Source organism: Anabrus simplex, chromosome 1 (genome assembly GCF_040414725.1).
Source record: "Anabrus simplex isolate iqAnaSimp1 chromosome 1, ASM4041472v1, whole genome shotgun sequence".
Taxonomy (NCBI): Eukaryota; Metazoa; Arthropoda; class Insecta; order Orthoptera; family Tettigoniidae; genus Anabrus; species Anabrus simplex.
Genome location: NC_090265.1, coordinates 870,521,604 through 870,543,054, shown reverse-complemented (window position 1 = coordinate 870,543,054; position 21,451 = coordinate 870,521,604). Strand labels below are relative to the sequence as shown.

Genomic DNA, 21,451 nt, shown 5'->3' with positions numbered 1-21,451 from the left:
ACTCAGAGGTTATGAAATTCGACATATAATACAGACCTATGTTTTCCTCACTTTGCGGCACCATTTACAGGCAACGCAAACCTATGATGTTCATCACATAAGAGTACTAACCACAGGGACCTTCCACTATCCCGTGGTGTTCCTCATATAGTGGGTACTAAGCACAGGCAAGGCAGAACCATGGTAGATATCATCCCATGGTCCTGCTCATATGGTGGTACTAATCACAGGTACTGCAAAAGCCGACCGCACGGTGCTCCTGTGTGCTACTAATTACAAACCTATTTGGTACCTAATATAGTGGTACTACGCGCAAGTAAAAGCGACCCATGGTGTTCTCTGCATGGTGGTACTAATCACAAGTTGTTTCATGGTTCCAAGACAATCATACCTTGGTCGCCCCTTTTAGTTGCCTCTTACGACAGGCAGGGGATACCGCGGGTGTATTCTTCGTCGGTGTCCCCCACCCACAGGGGGTTGTGTGTTTGGTCCACGAGAGGTATTTTATTTCCCTCAAGTCCGCCGGCAAGCCGGTTAGGACCCCCCTATCCGCCACCTGGGACGCGCCACATGGGAGTATCACCTCTCCCCCTGCTACGCCAGCGTAGCAGGTTCGTGGACTTTTTATTGAATAATTCCTAAAGTATTAACATTACTTAAAATTTGCATGCCTATCATCAGAATTAATTTCTTCACAAAATGTATATTTTTAAAAGTTTCAGAAAAACTGATTAGTCATTTATATTTGATGTGTAAGTAACAAATATTTTTGATTTTTTTTTGAGGGGGCAATTACAGGGGCGGAAAATTTTAAAAAATATTACATTGAGCGTAAATGGAAACCGCTTGTCAAACAGTCCAGTTCATGCTGAATGTTTCGGCGTATTATATGTGCATATTCTCTGAATAATACATCTGTCAGAGTGACATACATCAGGTACTGCAAATGTGTGGTGCACACCCACCGGTTAGAGCTATTTCAACTACCGGTTCGAGGGTTAATGGGTTAAAATATCGACTTATGTACTTGTAAGGAATTACATGTATTAGTTGCCTACAGATTTTAGGAAATAATTTTATTTTGGGCTCTTTACCTTGTATAAATATGATGTACGTGTGAGCATAAAAGGTGTAATTTTGTTTTTTCTCAAAATAATTTTGAACATAAGTGTAGGATTTTTCATTTGCATTTAGATTTAAAAATAACCAACATTTATAAACATTTTAAGCTAATGGAGGCTTCTACAAATATTTTTTACATATGAATGAACTTAGCACTGAGGTACCAAACAGTCAACTGGTATCTCAGCACTTAAAAGGTTAATGTGCCACAAACCAAAGATAGTTATCATAATACCCTCCAATAACACCCACTGAAAACTGCCTGAAACCAGCAATTACATTAATTTATTTGAAACACATAAAAATTATCAAACTTACCTGTATCCTTTATCTTTTCCAAGGTCAGGAGAGTCTTTCTTTCTCGGATCTTTAGGAGGACGAGAAGTCCGCCTAGGAGAATGAGATTTCCCCTTACCCTTCGGGGAACGACTTCTTCCACGATCCCTGTCTCTATCACGTTCTTTTTCCTTTTCCCTCTCCCTATCTTTGTCTTTATCACGTTCACGTTCTTTTTCTTTCTCCCTTTCCTTGTCACGTTCTCTTTCTTTTTCCCTTTCTCTATCACGATCTTTATCTTTGTCCTTGTCTTTATCACGGTCTCTGTCACGATCACGATCCCTTGCTTGATTTCGTGGGGACACACTACGATTATGCTTATCCTTGCGATCCAGAGATAGAGATCGATTAGGGCGAGGAGATAAATGCTTCAGACCTGTGGAGATTAGAATTAGAAGCATCACTTATAATACTTGATGTAATAAATTTTTAAGTATATTACAATAAAATACAAGATAGAAAATGATGGATATGGTAACTGAACGTTAACAGCACGTCCAGGGCAGGAGAATGGAGTACTACGAGAACGTCAATAATTGGAAGAAAACAAACAAACAAACAAACAAACAAACAAACAAACAAACAAACAAACAAACAAACATACAGCCCATTAAGAGCTGTAGCTTGCAAGATGATCACTGCATAGCAAGAAGGTTCACAATAAGCATGGAAATATCCTCAGCTGTATTATTTTGCCTTTATGACATGGTCCATTGCTTATCTTATCGGACTTAGCAACCATTACAAATGGTAGCAGAATTTGTACCCAACTGTGAAAGATACGCTACAATACGCAAACACTTTCAGTACTACATACAACCACTCTGGTAAATTAGAAATAATTCTCAAATTCACATGTATCGACAATTGCAAAAACAACACCAGTCCACTTTTTATCGAAACTCAGTTACATGTAGGAGCATTCTTAATGGTAGATACACAGTTTGACACATGAACAACACGAGTCTCTCCATCTCAAATGTGTGTAATGGTGTGCTATATTTCTTGTTCTTCAGATAAACAACATTAGTCTTGGACTCATGTGGTTTGTGCAACTGACAAGAGATGGCAGCAACTGCCTGCTTGTGGTGGTGTCAACACAAGTATTTCACCAGTGTTCCCTCACATTGTGTTTGTAGCTGTGCCGTTGTGATGTGAACGTGTCTCTTAATTATGAAATATACAATGTCTAGGAAGAGATCACCTCCTCCAGAGTTCTACAAAAGAAATATCATTAAAATTGCTAAATGAAAGGCTCTCCTTATGTAATGGGAGGACTACAGATTGTGTGAAGAAGAGTTCTGTCTGTCTGTCTGTCTGTCTGTCTGTCTGTCTGTCTGTGTGTTTATAGGTGATGGTTCTACCACCATCCTCACTGAAGGTACACCTGGTCATCACCTGGAGACAGAAGGAGATTCCAAATTGACTTAATTCTAGTCAGGCAAAAGTTCCACGATCAAGCAAAAACTGTAGAAGCTACCCAGGACCCGACATAGACCAGTGATCACAATATGTTTATAGGGAGTGTGACTTCTGATACAGGATATTTATGAAACTGGTCTTGTAGATATTGTTGTTTAACTTCTCTTATTTCTCTATTTATTTCATTCCTTACTGTTTTGTACCATCTTCATCTTTCTTCTATGTTATTTGATTTTAATAAATTAGTGCCGCTTCCAAAATGTGAGCATCACAGCACCATCAGCTTCATAGTACATACCTCAAAGATCTTAAACTTTATCATTCTAAGAAGGGTTATGGGAAGGATTGATGCAAGTGTAATGGACTAGTATAACTTGGAAACAATTCTCTCAACGCATGGGTAAATAGTGAAAATATCAAGCTTGGTTAGTTAAGTGTTATTGTTATTATTATTATTTATTATTAGTATTATTATCCTCCGTGGCTCAGGTGGCAGCATGCCGGCCTCTCACGGCTGGATACCATGGCTAAATCCCGGTCACTCCATGCGAGATTTGTGCTGGACAAAGCGGAGGCAGGACAGGTTTTTCTCCAGGTACCCCTGTCATATTTCATTTCAGCAACACTTTCCATTAACATTTCATTTCATCTATCAGTCATTTATCATTACCCCAGAGGAGTGCGACAGGCTTCGGCAGCCGGCACATTTCCTATCCTCGCTAGATCGGGACTTCATTCATTCCATTCCTGACCGGGTCAAATGACTGGAAACAGGCTGTGGATTTTCATTCATTATTATTATTATTATGACTTGTGAGGTGTGGCTATGAAGTTGTTTACATCTATTAGTATTATTATTATTATAATTTACGTAGTTATGTACGGACTTTATTTGGTATAAATCTTGGTCGTATCATTTATTATTTTGTGTTGTATGATCTGTCTTGTGTAACAAAGCATATGAGGTTATGCACGATACATCTGCTGTATGTAGATTAATATGAGTTTATTTAATGTAAGAACATGTAATTAATCTATATATACAGAATGTTTCAAAAATGGGGGGCATAATTTCAGGTATGTATTTGTTATATATAGACAATCAAGATAGTTCATTACAACATGTGTCCGGAAATGCTTCGTTTCCGAATCATGGCCTTCACAACACTGAACTTCACCCGAAAGTTTTCTTTCTGCAGGTCATTGTCATTACAGAAGATGTTCAAAATGTCCACCTCCTGCTTGAATACAGACCTCACATAGATGTCTCATCGACTTGGATCGAATGTTTCCTGATCGATGGATAGGTAGAGGTGACCCGATTGCTTGGTCTCCATGCTCACCTGATCTGAAGCCTCTCATTTTCTACTTGTGGAGCCATCTAAAATCATTGGTGTATTTGTCTCCGCTGCCTGATGTGGAAACCCTTCGGAATCAAATTGTGGCATCGTATGAGGACATGCACAATACTCCTGGCATTTGGGATCGTGTTCGCGGTTCAGTGTTGTGAATGCCATAACTTGGAAATGAAGCATTTCTGGACACATGTTGTGATGCACTATTTTGATTGTCTACATGTAACCAATACACACCTGAAATTATGCCCCCTATTCTTGAAACACCCTGTATAAAATAAGAGTTTTGTCTGTACATTGCTCAGAATTTAAAAAAGAATGGTATATCTGTATCGGTCGTGTCCACAGTAACAAGGAAATGTACTTTTCCTTTTCCGTAATTTCTGTCCGTATGTATGAATGTACACGCATCACAAAAAAATGGCTGAAGAGAATTTAATGAAAATCGGTATGTGAAATCGGGGAACAATCCACTACAATCTAGGCTATACATCATTTTATTCACTTTGAGTGAAATGGTAGTTTAGGGGAAGGCCTACAATTTAATTCTCAAATATTCATGTTATTAGTGGTCCTATTATATTGCAAAAATAAAGATATATAAAATTAAATTTCCGATCCTTTATGTCTTATACATTTTTACCGTACCGGCTATGATAACAGAGATATTCATGAATTTGAATTGTTGTTGCTAAATCCATATCAACGCCGAGTCACGAGAAAATTACCATGGCACTACAGCCCTTGAAGGGCCTTGGCCTACCAAGTGACCGCTGCTCATCCCGAAGGCCTGCAGATTACGAGGTGTCGTGTGGTCAGCACGATGAATCCTCTCGGCCGTTATTCTTGGCTTTCTAGACCGGGGCCGCTATCTCACCATCAGATAGCTCCTCAATTCTAATCACGTAGGCTGAGTGGACCTCGAACCAGCCCTCAGGTCCAGGTAAAAATCCCTGACCTGGCCGGGAATCGAACCCGGGGCATCCGGGTAAGAGGCAGGCACGCTACCCCTACACCACGGGGCTGGCCACAAGAAAATGGGTAAACAGAATTTAATGAAAATCGGTATATAGAGTTGGGGATAAGAAACTACAGTCTAAGCCTTAAGCAATTTTATTCACCCTGGATGAAATGGTAGTTTAGGGGAAGACACCTAAAATTTAATTCTTAAATACCTATGTTAATGGTCCTATCAAAAAGTACTACATAGCAGAATTTATAGGGAAAACAATTTCCGAACATGTATGTTTTGTACAGTTTTACCGTACCGACTATGATAAGAGTGGTATTTGAGAGTCGAAAGAAAACTAAATGTGAAGGCCTATTATCAGTGTTGCCAACCCAGAAATCTTTTCTCCACTAAATGTTTGTTGAAAATCCGCTAAATTCTGCTGCATTCCGAATTGGAAAAAATAGCATATTTTTATAGGGAAAATTAATTCAACACCATCTTCTCCTTTCAGTAGTATATCCTCTGAAGCAGATATGTTGAGTTGAGATCCTGTGGTTTCAGAACTGATGAGAAGCATCACTGGCTTTTCGTGATGAATTATGACCAACGACCTATATTATACTACCTAGACTGACTGGAAGTGCTCATACAGCGCTCCTAGCTGAGGAAAGTTGCAGCACGTCCGCCATGTTTCCTTCAGCTGTTAGTTGTCAACAAGGAAACATGCCTAGGACATGTTCTGCGATTAACTGCACGAATAGAGGGAATACAAGAAGAAATATAGCGTTTTATAAGTGAGTATTTATTCCTTTCTGCCACCAGAGAACATGGCGGAACAACTTTCAACTTTCTTCAAAGATGGCAGGTCTTCCGCCAGTTGTTGATAGTGATGAGCAAAGAAGACTGATCGGTCATATATTTCTTAAGTGCACATATGCAGCGTAAGTTCATTTAACTAACGGGTTAGTAATTTTCTCCTTATGAATAAAGGTGATTTTGTTACAGAATCAATCTCCTTAAATCCGTTAACAGAAGTTTGAAAATCCGTCAAAAATCCGCTGGCCGCTAAATGGAAAATGTCTCCGCCGTTCCATTTAAAATTCCGTCCAATTTAGCGGAAAATCCGCTGAGTTGGCAACACTGCCTATAATACTGAAAGCTCATAAACTTGATCAAAAATAACGTTACGTTGACCATTGTTTGTCATGATATTCTTTGTCTCTAATGCTGTCACTCATCTCTGATAGATGGGATTACTGCTGCGTACCGAGTACAACAGCCTGCCTGAATATTGGCGGGAAATAGCAGGGGAGCTAGTAAACTTTCTTCTCCAGCATACCATTCCTCTAGCTCATACATTTTTTGATACTGCTGGTATAAAACACGCTGGTTCATCATAGTACTCCAGCTATTCGATCCCTACTCTGACACGCTGATTGGATTGATCAGTGTGCACAATTAATGGAATAATGGCAGAGTTCACTTATGACCTGGTCTAGAATTACAATTTTGGTCTATTCCAAATTATAGCAACACAATTCAATAAATAACTCAAAATCAACCCTGAAATGAGCCGTTTCTTAAGAAAAGATTCTTCCTCTTCACTTTTATTAAATTCTACATACATTTTATTCCAAATTAGCAGCCAAGAGAGGGTTTTTCCTCTGGCTTGGAGGAAAAATTTGCCTCCAAGCCAGACAGATTTTCCCCAGCCAGTGTAGTGAACTGAGATTTTTCTAACTCATCGGGTACTCCTGGGAAACAGAAAGTAAAAGGGCATAGCTTTTCCCCCAGGACACTCCACTCTTCGCCCGTCTCTCCCCTTCCGAAAATAAAAGTGTGTTCACGGCTCACGCCTGTCTGCAGTTTGGTCATTCCAGCTCTGCAACTTTGGACTGTTAGATCGACATTGTACTACTGTTCATTAAAAGTGAGAAAATGTGTGGTTTTTCATATGATCGAGTATTTCACATGATAGCACTGCTTTTATTTGCGACAATCCTACTGGCGTCATTGTAATGCCCTATGTTCATTTCAGTTGGGAAAACCACTATGGCAGTCTTTCTGAGGATATAAAAAGGCAAGTGGAGAGTGAGAGTCTGCCATTATAATGAAAATTCCCCAACTTGATTGTGACTGATGGTAGGCAAGAGGGCCTACCATTAATTCCCTAACCCAGTTTTCACATAAAAAAGATGATGTTTGATGACTTCCCCGTCACATTTTTAGGGTAACGTTTAGAGCTATGTAGTTTATTACAATCTTACTCACAATCTAGAATTCTGTATGCAATGTAGAATTCCATAGCGAAGCACAGGTACATCAGCTAGTAGTATATATTTTATTATTACCTGTAAATATGATGTATAAATCCAATGTAATGTTGTGCAACACAGGGTAATAGTCCAGAATAATGCATCTTCTTAATAGAACAGTATAGAATTGGACGCACCGAGCTCGATAGCTGCAGTCGCTTAAGCGCGGCCAGTATCCAGTATTCGGGAGATAGTAGGTTCGAATCCCACTATCGGCAGCCCTGAAAATGGTTTTCCGTGGTTTCCCATTTTCACACCAGGCAAATGCTGGGGCTGTACCTTAATTAAGGCCACGGCCGCTTCCTTCCAACTCCTAGTCCTTTCCTATCCCATCGTCGCCATAAGACCTATCTGTGTCGGTGCGACATAAAGCCCCTAGCAAAAAAAAAGAAAAAAAGAACACACTGAGTATGACAATCTAATTGTAATGGGTGATTTTAATTCACAAGCTGGCTCACAATGAACAGGATATGAATCCATACTGGCCCCAAATGGAATGGGGAAACAGAAATGAAGAGGAAGAATACATGCTAGATCTATGCATGAGAAACAACATGATAGTGAGTAACACTTGGTTTAAGAAAAGGGACTCCCATAAAATCATAGCTGGGATGATAAAATAGGCACAGTAATAGATTATATTCTGATAGATCAAAATGTATGGAAAAATGTCAATGATGGTAAGGTCATTGCAAGTGAAGACCTTGGTGAAGACCATACACTGTTGGTTGCAGTTATTGCAGAGGAAAGACCTCCCAAAGTCTGTAACAAGAGAGTCCCAAAAATAAAAACTTGGCGACTAACCAAGCCAAGTGTAAAGGAAGAATTCAGGGAAGGTGTCCGCAGGTTGTTTGCCGAGAGAAGAACTGAAATTGGTAGATGAAGAATGGGATTCTCTAAAGAAGGTTATGGTTGGTACAGCAGAAAAAGTATGTGGACGACAGAGTCAAATAAGAAAACCTAAAGAAACTGCCTGGTGGAATGATGATATTAAAAAAGGCTATCAATGACAGAAACCGTGCAAGAAGATCCTTATATCAAGCAAAAACGCGGGGAGATCAACATGAAATAGCAGAGAAGCTGTCACTTTACAGAAAGAAAAAAGTACAGGTCAAACAGTTGGTTGTAGCTGAAAAGCAGAAATGCAAGGAAGATCTGGCTACCAAAATAACGCAGGATGGAATTAAAAAAACTGTTATACAGTATTGTTAAGAATAGAACAACTCAAAATGAATCTATCCAATTTGTAGAACCTAATGGTGAGGTGACTAGGGATAAGACCAAAATATTACAGGAGTTCCAAAGGCACTTTGAAACTTTGCTGAACTGTTATGAAAATGTCACTCCATTAGATGACGAACCTTATGATTTTGGCAGCACAAATACCACTAGTCTGACATGGTTGGAAGTAGAGACAGCAATATCTAAGCTGAAAACAACACATCAACTGGATCAGATGAATTAAGTGTTGAGATGATCAGATCACTAGGAGAGGTAGGACAACAGGGGATGTACAGGGTACTAAATAGAATCTGGAAAGAGAATGTAATACCCAATGACTGGAAGCAAGGAGTCATCATCCCATTGTTGAAAAAAGGTGATAGAAAGAAATGTACCAACTACAGAGGTATAACTCTGCTGTCATATGGCCTCAAAATCTACGAATCCATCCTTGAGAACAGGATTAGAAAATATGTTGAACCTACACTTGAGGAGGAACAACATGGATTTAAGCCTCATAGATCAACTATAGACTAATTAGGCGAGATTTCGAATTATCGAGGTTTTACTGTATGTGCAGTATTAAGCATTTAATTTTAATTGCATTTATGTCGTATCAACAGTGTTGAGTATCTGTCCCTAGTATTTAATTATTTGTAGAATTATTATGTCTTACTTTTAATTTTAAGTTTACGTTTGTAAATGTTATTACTTAAAGTGGTTAAGTGTAAGAGAGGGCCGTGAACCCTAATTTTGCCATGAATGTATGTCAAGAATAAATAATAAATACATTCGAATATAATAAATTTATTCATTCAACTGAGGAATTTGAAAAATAAAATTTAAGCGCGGTATACATGTTACAGATACCAGGAAGTAAGATCTTCTTGCTAATATTATCAGAAACGAAAGAGCATCCCACATTTTCTACAATCTTAGAACCATCTGTGAAGACATGTCATGCAGCTGGATACTGGTGAAAAAAAGTCCTGAAAATACCTCTGATGAACAGAGACATTCCGTGTTCACCTTTGATCCACGGAGTAGATCTATCTGTATACCCGGCCATGGAACTAGTCACGCAGGTACCTCACTAGGGGTCCGCCAACCACCGATAGCCGCATCTAACTCGACACAAGCTATCAATTTTAGTCCCAATCGGCCGTGTGGCATTCGGCCGGTTTCGGAACTTCTGGTTGTATTCGGTACTACGCTGCCGCCTTATTAGTAAACATGGAACTCCCGATTTGCCGCAGAATAGGACATACACATTACCTTTCAAGAGGAAATAGCAAAACTGAGCATTTCTGAGGCTAACAGCTTGCTCCCAGACGGTGCAACTTATCCTGAAAAGTTCAGGAATTCAAGGCCTTTTCCCATTATCACACAACTGCGGTAAGGGATCTTCCCCCCCCCCGAGTTAGAAATCACATTCCTTCCACAAGGGATGAAAAATAACATTTTCAAGGCTAGGAAAAATGTGATCATACTAAGCGGCATGTTGGCAGAGAAACACTGGAAAAGACGTAATTATTGTGTTTATGGATCTTGAAAAGGCGTATGATAATGTTCCTAGATCAATTACTTGGAAAAGTCTCAGAAAACTTGGTGTACCGGAGTACCTTATTAGGAAGATCCAAATGCAATATACTAATTGCAAAAGCTGTGTCAGTATTGAAGATGGTTACTCTGAATGGTACAATACAACCAAAGGAGTACAACATGGAAGTGCCTTATCACCTCTACTATTCATAGCAGTTATGGATACCATTGTAAAGGAACTAAAAGGAAAAGATAATAAAGATCTTCAGGCTCTGGTGTTTGCAGACAATGTGAAAATATGGGATGAAACAGAGGAGGGAGTGCAAAATAATCTGAATTCATGGTGTAAGAAGTTTGATGATTATGGAATGAAACTGAACCCATCAAAAACAGTAGCAATGAAAATCAGCAGACATAATACAGAATGCAATACAAAAATACAGGACCACCAAGTTGAAGTAGTACACCAATTCAGATATTTAGGAAGCGTAATGGCTAGTAATAATAGAGCTGAGATAGAAATAACAGACAGCTCTAACTTTTACAGTAACGTTAGACACCTATTACGGGATGAGAAGATCCCACAAAGACCAAAAATGATCCTTTTTAGACACCTACTACGGGATGAGAAGATCCCACAAAGACCAAAAATGATCCTGTACAAGTCATATTTCATTCCCATCCTCTGGAAACCTGCACACTAACAAAGGATTGTAGTAGGATTCATGCCTGTGAAATGAAATTTCTTAGAACTGCCCTCCAAAAGACACGACTTGATCATGTGAAAAATGAAGATATCCAATCTAACCTAGTCTAAATGAAGCGATGCAGAAAAGACTTAGGTCATCTAGACTTAAATGGTTTGGGCATATTAAATGAATGAATAGCACAAGGTTACCATGTGATTATTTGGAAAAGAGAATAACAGGTAGAAGATCAGCTGGAAGACCAAGAAGAAGATGGAAAGACCAACTGAGGGAAGACGTGGAGAGAAGAGGAAGGAATTGGGAATCTGTCATGGACAACAACATCTTTTTGAATAGGCAACTTCGGAAGACGCTGGAAGGGCAAACTGATGATGACGATGACTAAGTGGTAATAGCGAAAATTTGTGATGCAATACATGAGGTATTTTTATATAGATTTAATGGGATGAGAATCGGGACTTGTGAATTTATGACATGCTAAGCAGAAAAACGTGTTAATGAGGAATTCACTAATGAGGTTTCACTGTAATTTTGTACTTAACAGATATAAATCCAAAGGTCAGGAACACTATGTTTTAGTTACTGCATTAAAGCAAATGGTGTAACCTGGCGGTAACTACAGTTTCTGATACCCCTGCGGCCTTGTACAACAGACTGTTCCGCTTTAACATAATCATGGTGGTAAAATTACGCAAATTTTTACTTTTCCTCAAATTTAGGGCGAGAAAATTACATGGGTAAACATGATAATTTGACAACAAACAATATTTGAGTTACATTTCAGTGTTCTACCTCTTCGCATAAGTCTGTTAGAGTTATGAAAGATCTTGATCCGCTAATGATCATAGGGGAAGGGAATACGAGTATGAATCCTGAGAATGACTTCAGGTTTGACCCTTTTGCATTATACAGACATACGATCGGTATAACTGCTCAAATAAAATAAATAGACATCTCGCTTACTAGAATTTATCATGATTTCCCAAAATCATGATCAAAATTATGACACAATTTAAAGAATAATAATGTTATTGGTTTTATGTTCCACTACTTTTTTATTTAGTTAACAGTTTTTGGAGATTCCGAGGTGATGGAAATTTGTCCCACAGGAGTTTTTTTACGTGCCAGTAAATCTACTAACACAAGGCCAGTGTATTTAAGCACATTCAAATACTGCACTACCAGACTGAGCTGGGATCAAACCCGTCAACTTGAATGCTCTGCCATCTGAGCTACCCAGTCTGGCACAATTTAAATATCAAATATCCAAAATGGGCTTGCTATGAACAAGATGGCTGTTTTATAAAAGCAATGATTGCCCTGCACATTTGAAAAACTCTATTCGTAATTAAGAAGGTCCATAAATGCACTTTGTTCACATGTAAAATTAACTTTAAAAATCACAATTAAACTAGATAAACGGAACATTATTGTATTTCTGATTTAAATACATGGTAACGGTTATACTTGTCATTGCAAGGAAATGGTTTAGCTGTGAACAATAATCTCACACCGCAGTCTCAATACAACAATTTACATGCTCTGATGTTACATTTAATAGGGACAGCTACCAACCTGATTGCTTACTTGATAAATTTGATCGTGACGACGAAAGTGCTTTGCTTTTACTGCTACTGGAATGTGTGGGTGATGGAGACCGTCGACGATGCCCACTGATACTTCGACCCGGTGGAGTAAGAGAACGTTTTCTTGTAGAAGATGACAGTTGAACCACTTTTGGCGGTGGAGCCTTCCTGTGGGATGGAGATGGTTCACGCCTTTTTGTGCTTGAAGACAAACGCTGGTCATCTCGTCGTGCTGATGACAATGGCTTTTTTGAAACTGGAGGAGGACTGTCACCTTTGACAGAGCTCTTTCTTGCCCTGAAAGAAGAACAAAAGAAAAATGTCGTAAGTACATTTTACACAAAAAGGATACACTTCTGGATGAAATATAATGGAAAGAAGATTGTATTGGTAAAGTCTGATATCCGTATTTACTCTCGTATTAGACCCCCTTTTTTCCCACTTTTACAGCAGAAAAAAAATGGGGGGGGGGGGTTTCCAATATGCAATAACCACAAATTTTGTGCAGTGAACACATGACTTCTAGGCTATAAAGAGCTATGAATTGTACATATAAACATTCTACATTATCTTTAACAAACATATCAATGTATTTGAGTTATACTGGCTATTTTTGTTAGAAGGCTTCCTCTTCTTCTTTTCTTCATGGGGCCTCTACATATTAGTTCCTAATTAGGGTCGACCTCTAAGATCTTTTGCCACCATGTTTTTCCTTCATTCCCACCTAGATATACCTGCTCCCTTCACAAAGCTGCAGGTTGTTCTTATTGGGTCTTTGTGGATTTTTTCTCTCTCTTCACCTGGTAGTCCTAGAGTGGAGAGTCTGAGTCTACCCAGCGCCTCACATTCGAAAAATATGTCTTCAGCTGATTCCTCTGCTTCATTGCATTTCCTACATATTTTGTCTCTTATTACCCCAATTCTATGTAGGTGTTTTTTTCAGATGGCAGTGTCGTGTCAACAGTCCAACTACCCATCTTATATTTTCCCTGCTGAGTTTCAACAGTTCTTTAGTATGTTTCTTATTTGGTCCTTTTATCAGTTCCTTTGTAAGCCTGTATCCTGGAGTATTTTTTCCAGTTCTCCATTTGTTTCTTTTGTACCCATTTTCCTATGAAGTGTCAGACTTGTCCACAGGAAATCCTGCATACAGGTTCTGGGCCTACAAAATGTGTTTCTGCCCCCTTCTTGACCAGTTTATATGCCTTTTTATTTCCTTCTATACCTGCATGCCCTCATACCCATATTATTTTGACAATGTTGTACTTTGAGAGCTTTAGGTAAAGTGAAAGGCAATACCAGACAATTCTGGATATTATCCCGACTGCTTCTAGTGCCTTAATGGCCGCTTGGCTGTCCGTAAAAATGAAAATGTTCATATTCCTATAGTTCATTTTCAGATTTTCTTCACGACATGTTGTGATAGCTATTCGTTGGAAGGCAGTATTTCTAAATGTAAAAAGACAATAAATGGTGAACACGACTTTTAGGCCTACATATAAAGTAAATATAGTCAGTTTTAGTTACTCATATCACGTCATTCGTTTCATCTCATTAATTCATCTGATGAGGTTGACGTCACGAAGGGCATACGGTCAAAAAGCTTGACTACGAAGGTTCGTCTCACTTCATACTAGACTCCATAGGGGAAAGGGTATCGTATTATCATATTATGTAATATTGATACACAAGAACTTGTTGGCCAGTCGTATGTCTCTGTCAGTTGAGCACTAGGCCTACCATACAGTAAACCTGAGTAAACGTGATCGTTGCTTTCATTTGAATTGTTGTCTTGTGTCACCAACTTCCCTGCTACCGGCGTGTTGTCATTCCAAACGTCATTGTCACTGCCATGTTGTCAGCCATGCACTGCAATTGAGAGCATTCGAGGTTCCGTCTTTTTGAAACTTTTAAAAATAGTTTCGTTCCTGACTAAAGAGTCCCAACAGTGAGAATCTATTCCCCAAATGGTTTCTGGAGAGTCTGTGTACGTGTAGCAGAAACAATCCTTCTGAATAAAGATGTGCTGTAGAAAGCGTGTCAAACCACCAGCTGATAACTAGCATATGTTACGAGTTATACTTCCGAATGTAATACATAGTGACTGGAAGTATTCTTTGGATAACTGCGGCTGTTGAAAACCAGACCCTTATTTTTAAAATATATTTCATGCTTTTTCTCCACATTTTATCACAGCAGGATTTACCTAAACAACTGTAAATGAGATAATAGAGAACACAAAATTTAGGTTAGGTATGTGTATCAAGTGCCCGGATAGTCGGAAGTTCCACAACGGAAAGAATAGAAATAAATAACAGGAAAGTTTGTTGCATTTATGAATAATACAGGTGTGGCGGTAACGCGTTTTGTTATCATAATGTTAATTTTTTTATTAATGCATAGTATGTTTTGCTTGCCATCTCTGAAAATCGTTAAAAGTAAGTGAGGACATAAAATCATTATTATTATTTGTTAGGTACAGTGGCGAGTAAAACAATCGTTATGATTGGATTGTTTTTATCATGTTTTATTCTTACTTCTTTCCAAAAATACATATTCGTCGCCATAAGACCTATCTGTGTCGGTGCGACATAAAGCAAAGAGCAAAAGAAAAAAAACCTATATTGGTCCGAGTTACGAGATATTAAACGGTCACTTTGTCAATGATCTCACCTGCTATATTAACAGCAACAACCGTGAATATTTATCAACTAAAGTAAACTCGTTCCCTCATCCCGAGGTCGTGCAGCTCATTTTTAGACACGCCCCCAATGGAGGGGAGTTGCATGTACCATTTTTATTACATATCAACCTTCCTGCCATTCATACATCTCTGGTAGTAAAGTACTGTACCGGGAATCAAACTCAGGCTCCCAACAAGGACAGCTAATTGTGCTAACCATTATGCTGGCGGACATTCTCAACTACAAAACATAGATGTACCGCAGGACTTCGATGAGTTCTCATTGCGTGAGTCATACAGATGAAACTATTCACGAATTTGTGTGATGTCATCAGAGCTTCAATAATGCTTGTACCTGCTTCGAAGCGGAATCGTTGTTCTCCGACGAATTACGTTGGGAGTCTCATATGTAAGATTATGTTTTGCATTTTCTTCGCCTCGAAAAGCCAGGTGGGTTCAATGCATGAGTAAATACGGTAATAGTCCAAAAAGGAATGTGAAAATTAGAGTTTGTTTTTTTCAGCTCCCTGGGATTGACAGTTAAGTTGATCATCTTTTGGTTTGCAAAACATGCAGACCTATATTTTTGTAGATCAAAAGTTATATATACCTTCAATTTGATTTGTTTTTAATTTCTTTTTGAAATTTATGCAATCATTAGCATCATTCCAGTTATCCTGAAACAAATCTATGGAAGCAGAATCAGGCTAAGTTAGCGAGATCTTCATCAAAGCTACATGTGGGCTGTTTGTAGACATCTCAGAGTATGGCAGCAACATACAGAGCAAAGAATGATGAAGGACACTTCACAGGGATACACTACCTTGGTTTCTTCTTAAGGGTGCGATCAGTTTCTGAAGTAGAAGAACTTGAGTCTCGCTTTAATTTCTTGGCCTTAACTTTCCGACGTCTTGTGTCTGTGGAGCTGCTACTAGATGTTGAACTAGAGTCATCACTACTAGAACTTGATTCAGTTGAGCTACTGGAGCTAGCTGATGTTGAAGAAGAACTGCTATGCTGTAATGTACAAATTATATACATTTTGAACATACTATTTCAAAATTATTTCTATTACCCCAAAATACATTGAAATACATAACTTTAAATCCAGCAAACCATACAACTAATCTTACTGAAACAGAGATGAAATAAAGAAACCAATGTTACATAATTTAATTAAATGTTGAACAAAGACTACCCTGAAAGATTACATCCATAAACAAAATTTTGAATGGAGTTTTAGGAACCACTCTATCATATTAGGTAAAAGTAGGAAATAAGTTGAGCTCCAGAAGCTGAAAGAAATTATTGTACTATTTCTGAGAATTCTCTCTTAATTTAAAAACGATGAAATACCTTTCCTGACAAATATCAATGCAATAACAGTGGCATGTCATAAGTGGAATTCGGCGAAGATTAAAATCTGAGACGATGCTGAGTTTCTGCAATTTTGCTACCTGTATTTCATGGGCAATTCCATATAATTCATCCAAACTGCTGGTTTAACATCGCATTAACACATCAAAGGTTTTCAGCGATGGAATGATAAGAAAGGGCTGACGCTGGGATTCAAACCCACCATATCCCAAATGCAAGTTCACAGCTGTGCGACGACAACCACCAGGTAAAAGTACTGAAAAAGTATGCACGCAACTAAAATTTTAAAAATGAGCCAAAATTTACAAAACTCAATTCCAATGTCCAATGTAAATTCTAAATTAACTGAATGTGTCAGTCAACAATTAGAATCAATTTACAGTAAATCCTCATGATTTCGGACATATTTTCAATTGCATAGTAAAACACCATAATACTGTACCGAGTTTTGTGTTTGCACCAAGACAGAAGCAGGAATCTGATGATAACATGAAAGTAATGGAACAAAGTTTAAACTGTCAAACATTAGGGAAAATTTGGACACACTTTTCAAGTTCACTGATATTAATCTGGACTAACAAAAAGAGATGTGACAATAAGTAATAAAATTACAGAGCAGAAAACAGTCTACCAAAAATCAGTTCGTTCTTTTCGCCATTATCAACAGATGTTGGGTATAAAAAACATTTCCGTGGATTGAACATGCAGTGGCAGCTCTTAGGCTGCTGTGGACTACAGCAGTGTAGATTCAGGTAGCAGCAAATAACTGGTTAAGTACCAATCTAAATGTTGCCTATGAAGTTGTAACACAGATTTTTCATGTTTATGAAATGTACGTGTAGTAGTGTATTACAAAGCCTGTTTAATGTTTAATGTATTTCTGAAAGCCGTAACTTCGATTTGCTTAATCCTACTGCACTATCATAACATTAGCATCCAAAAGTTAAGCATAATCACTAAACGAGGCCATACCGCCTGATAGGAAGTCAGACGGATTGCTGAACAAACGGAAGCTGAATCACACACCATATATCACATAACTTGTCTAAAAAAAAACAGTGTCAGAAAGGTTCTGATAGCTAAGGTACATTTCTGACAACAACTAACAAAACTTGGCAATGTCTTCCACAACGAAATATGCTGTTAATAGGGTGTATGGTTACCCCTAACGGCCACACATGCTTCGCAGCATGCCCTCTATCAGATGGTTGAAGAATTCTTGTGGCAGTTGACCCCATTCCTCCGAAAGGGCAATGCGAAGGTCTTGGAGGGTCCTTGGTGGAGGCCGACGGGATGCAATTCGCCTGCCCAATGCACCCCAGACATGTTCTATAGGATTCAGATCCGCAGACCTCGCTGGCTAGTCCATGCGATGAAAATCTTTCCCAGCGAGAAATTCATCCACCAGAGCAGCGCGGTGCAGTCGGGCATTATCGTCCATTAAGAAGAAGTCTGGACCAACCGCACCTCTGAAGGGTCGAACATGTGGTCTCAGTACCTCATCCCTGTATCTCCAAGCATTAACAGTGTTCCTCGGACCACCCATGAAGATGTGCCGGTCCGCACGGCCGTTCAACATGATGCCGCCCCTCACCACGACGCCCTAACCACCATACTGGTCCTGTTCCCATGATGTTCCTGTGGTTGTTCTCTCCAGATTAATGTGCGATGGGAATCGTTCTGCAAACTGAAGCGGGATTTATCTGTGAAGAGCACATGCCTCCATTCATTCCATTCATTTAGGGTCCAGTTTCGATGTTGACGGCTCCACAGTGAACGGGCCCGTCTCTGTGCTGGAGTGAGCAGGACGCACACCGCTGGACGTCGGGCCAACAGCCCTGCTGTTCTGAGCCTCCGGTACACAGTTTGCCGGGAAAAGGCAACCCCTGAGATGGCTGCAAGCTCCGCCGACAATTGTCTTGAAGGTGCACTCCGATTTCGTCGGGCGGTTAAGGCCAGATATCAGTCCTGCTGTGGGGTGGTTACCCTTGGTCGACCTGGTACTGGCCTACAACTAACATCTCCTGTGTCTCGAAATCACTGTGAACTGTTAACAGTTTTTTTTTTTAAGAATAATTTTAATGTTTATAAAGGAACTTTATATATATTTCATCCTTTGTACTTCTGATCATTTGTGACAAGACCTTTTATTTAAATTGTGAATCTTCCTACTCTAATTAGAACTCAGGACTTTCAAGATTCCATCTTGAGTTAAATAATTATGTTATTTTACAGTGTCGTTCTAATTGAGACTATCATATTTACAGAGAAACTCTATATGGTTCGAGCCTTGTATAACATTTCATTTGTGACAAGACTTTTTATTTATTTGAGAATCTTGCAGTTCTAAGTCGTACTCGATACTTTCAAAGTTCTAACTTGAGGGAAAAGAATTATGTTGTGTTAAGTGTCGTTCTAATTGTAACTTCAAGATTTTTAAATTGCGATTATTTGAAGTTTTCTCCAGATACTTTTAGGGGCATAATAAGTCCCATATTAAGAGTGTTTATATGTGCATTGACATAATGATGAAATGTTTATTTACGATTGCCTGTTCTCATATTTGGCTGAAGATGACGCTCACCAGTGTCGAAACTAGTTCCATGTTATAACTTGTTTAGTTTAATATTAGTATTGAAAAGGTGGATTTTTAATTTCACTTATCTATTATTCTTGGTTCAATACGGAGTTAAAAATGAAATTCTTAAATTTAAATTCAAATGCGATGTCAGAGCCTTTCTTATGAGTCAAGCTTATATAGTACCGTAATCAATGCAGCCTATTGAATTTAATTTTTTACAAAGGACAGAACTTTTTAAGATATCTGATCATTTCGTCTCATATTGTTACAGAATGCATTTTGTAAGATTTTAAATTTATAAATTTACTAAAAGTATTGAACTACATCTTGATGGAAATAAACTACTTGCTCTTAATACACAAAATTCATTTGTCACCTAATTAACTAGTGTCTCAATTGGCATTATTTTGAACACTACAAACCTTCTTTTGTTTCTTGTCCTTTTTCTGCCTTTGCTGCTCTTCTTTCTCTCGTTTCATCTGCAGCTCCAACTCTCTCTGAAGTAGCTGGCGTCGTTTTTCCAGCACCTTCTCATCCTCATATTCCAGATCATTTTGATCCCAGTTCTCCCAATTAAGATCAGGTGACTGAGTTTTCTTAACTACCACAGTGGAATGAAGACGTTTGTTCAGATCATCTTTACTTGGTGGCTTTGCAGCATGTCCCTAAAATAAACAAGAGAAAGCTAAACACATAAGATCAAAGAATCCCAGAACTGTTTTCCCTTAAACCAGAAATACATGATTTCCCAACTCAACTCTCCCTTCCTCCAATTTTTAAGGAATGATAGAAATGTGAGTACTAGCCAGTGAAGGTCACTGCACAGAAAGTCTTTAACCCTTGCAAAGAGTAGATGCAGGTATTGCAGGACATGTTATAGTGATCTGTGCAACATTTGGGACAGTGTGATTTTCAAGTAATTTTGTTGTACGAGTTTAAACTTGAGTAGTGCATAGGGCAAGACAGCACTAAAAAGAAAAAAAGAAGTCTTTCTGCCAAAATTTAAACCAGTATTCACTGATATTAAAATGATATTTTCAATGCCTAGAATCCAGTTTCGGCAAAGTTGTCTTTATGGTGAACATAAATAAAATTGTAAGACAAACCTTCTGCTAGTTGCTTTACGTCGCGCCGACACAGATAGGTCTTATGGCGACGATGGGACAGGGAAGGGCTGGGAGTGGGAAGGAAGCGGCCGTGGCCTTAATTAAGGTACAGCCCCAGCATTTGCCTGATGTGAAAATGGGAAACCACGGAAAACCATTTTCAGGGCTGCCGACAGTGGGGTTCGAACCTACTATCTCCCGAATACTGGATACTGGCCGCACTTAAGCGACTGCAGCTATTGAGCTCAGCGGACAAACCTTCAATAAAATCAAGATACATGGGGTTAAGCCAGTGTTCAGACATGGGAATCATTAAGTCACATGAAGGCTGCATCACAGGTTGAGGTAGAGATAAGGATGTCAAGCGAGCAAGCCTAGGACAATAAATCTACATGCACTAATAACTTAGTGAATATTAAAATACTACCAAAAAGAATACATAAGCTACAGATCAGAACTCAAACTCTGGACATTGTAGTCCACTTTCAAGCTCCACACTCATCTACCATTCAACTGGAGTAAAAAGTAGTGCACAAGTGATAAAGGTGGGGCTTATTAAGACAATTCGGGGCCGATGACCTTAGATGTTAGGCCCCTTTAAACAACAAGCGTCATCATCATCACGAAGACTATTCAGTACCAAATAAAACTCTACACTAAATGTAAATAAACCACCATATTAATTGGATTAATAATATGTTGAAGAACAGGTAACGGCGAAAGTTCAGTAACTGCAGCACTCTTTCAGCGCAGGCATCTACACACGATTGCATTGTCATTTGTTTCTTTCTCGCTGTGGACGTGATCGAGCGGTGCACAAGGCTGCCAACTTTTGAACTTTTGAACTTACGAACTTGTGACGGCCAGTGACAAAGCCACTGGTCTGGATTGGTTAGGTCTGGCTAAGGACAAAACTATTGGTCTGGATTGGTTAGGCCCAGCTAGTGACAAATCCATTGGTCTGGATTGGATAGGTCCACCTAGTGACAAAACCATTGGTCAGGATTGGTTAGGTAAGGTTAGTGACAAATCCATTGGACTAGGATCAAGCAAATGGGGTCTGAGGGTGTAAGCCCTCAGGATAAAGTCGCAAAGAGGCTATTGGGTCTCTAGCATTCCGTACAGTGAGAGCAGCACATTAAAAAA

General features: G+C 38.9%; 1 protein-coding gene across 4 annotated transcripts in view; it reads right to left on the bottom strand.

Moving 5' to 3' along the window:
• Nucleotides 1-21,451, bottom strand: part of LOC136857668 (zinc finger CCCH domain-containing protein 13) — a 214,556-nt gene that overhangs the window by 178,414 nt on the left and 14,691 nt on the right. For 3 of the 4 annotated variants that reach the window (XM_067136501.2, XM_067136503.2, XM_067136504.2), the window contains exons 4-7: nucleotides 19,622-19,864; nucleotides 16,065-16,258; nucleotides 12,548-12,855; nucleotides 1,441-1,834 (exon numbers count right to left, since the gene is read on the bottom strand). In XM_067136501.2, the coding sequence (XP_066992602.2) occupies nucleotides 1,441-1,834; nucleotides 12,548-12,855; nucleotides 16,065-16,258; nucleotides 19,622-19,864 (1,139 nt within the window). The remainder of the gene's footprint in view (nucleotides 1-1,440; nucleotides 1,835-12,547; nucleotides 12,856-16,064; nucleotides 16,259-19,621; nucleotides 19,865-21,451) is intronic. The other variant, XM_067136502.2, reaches the window with a different exon arrangement.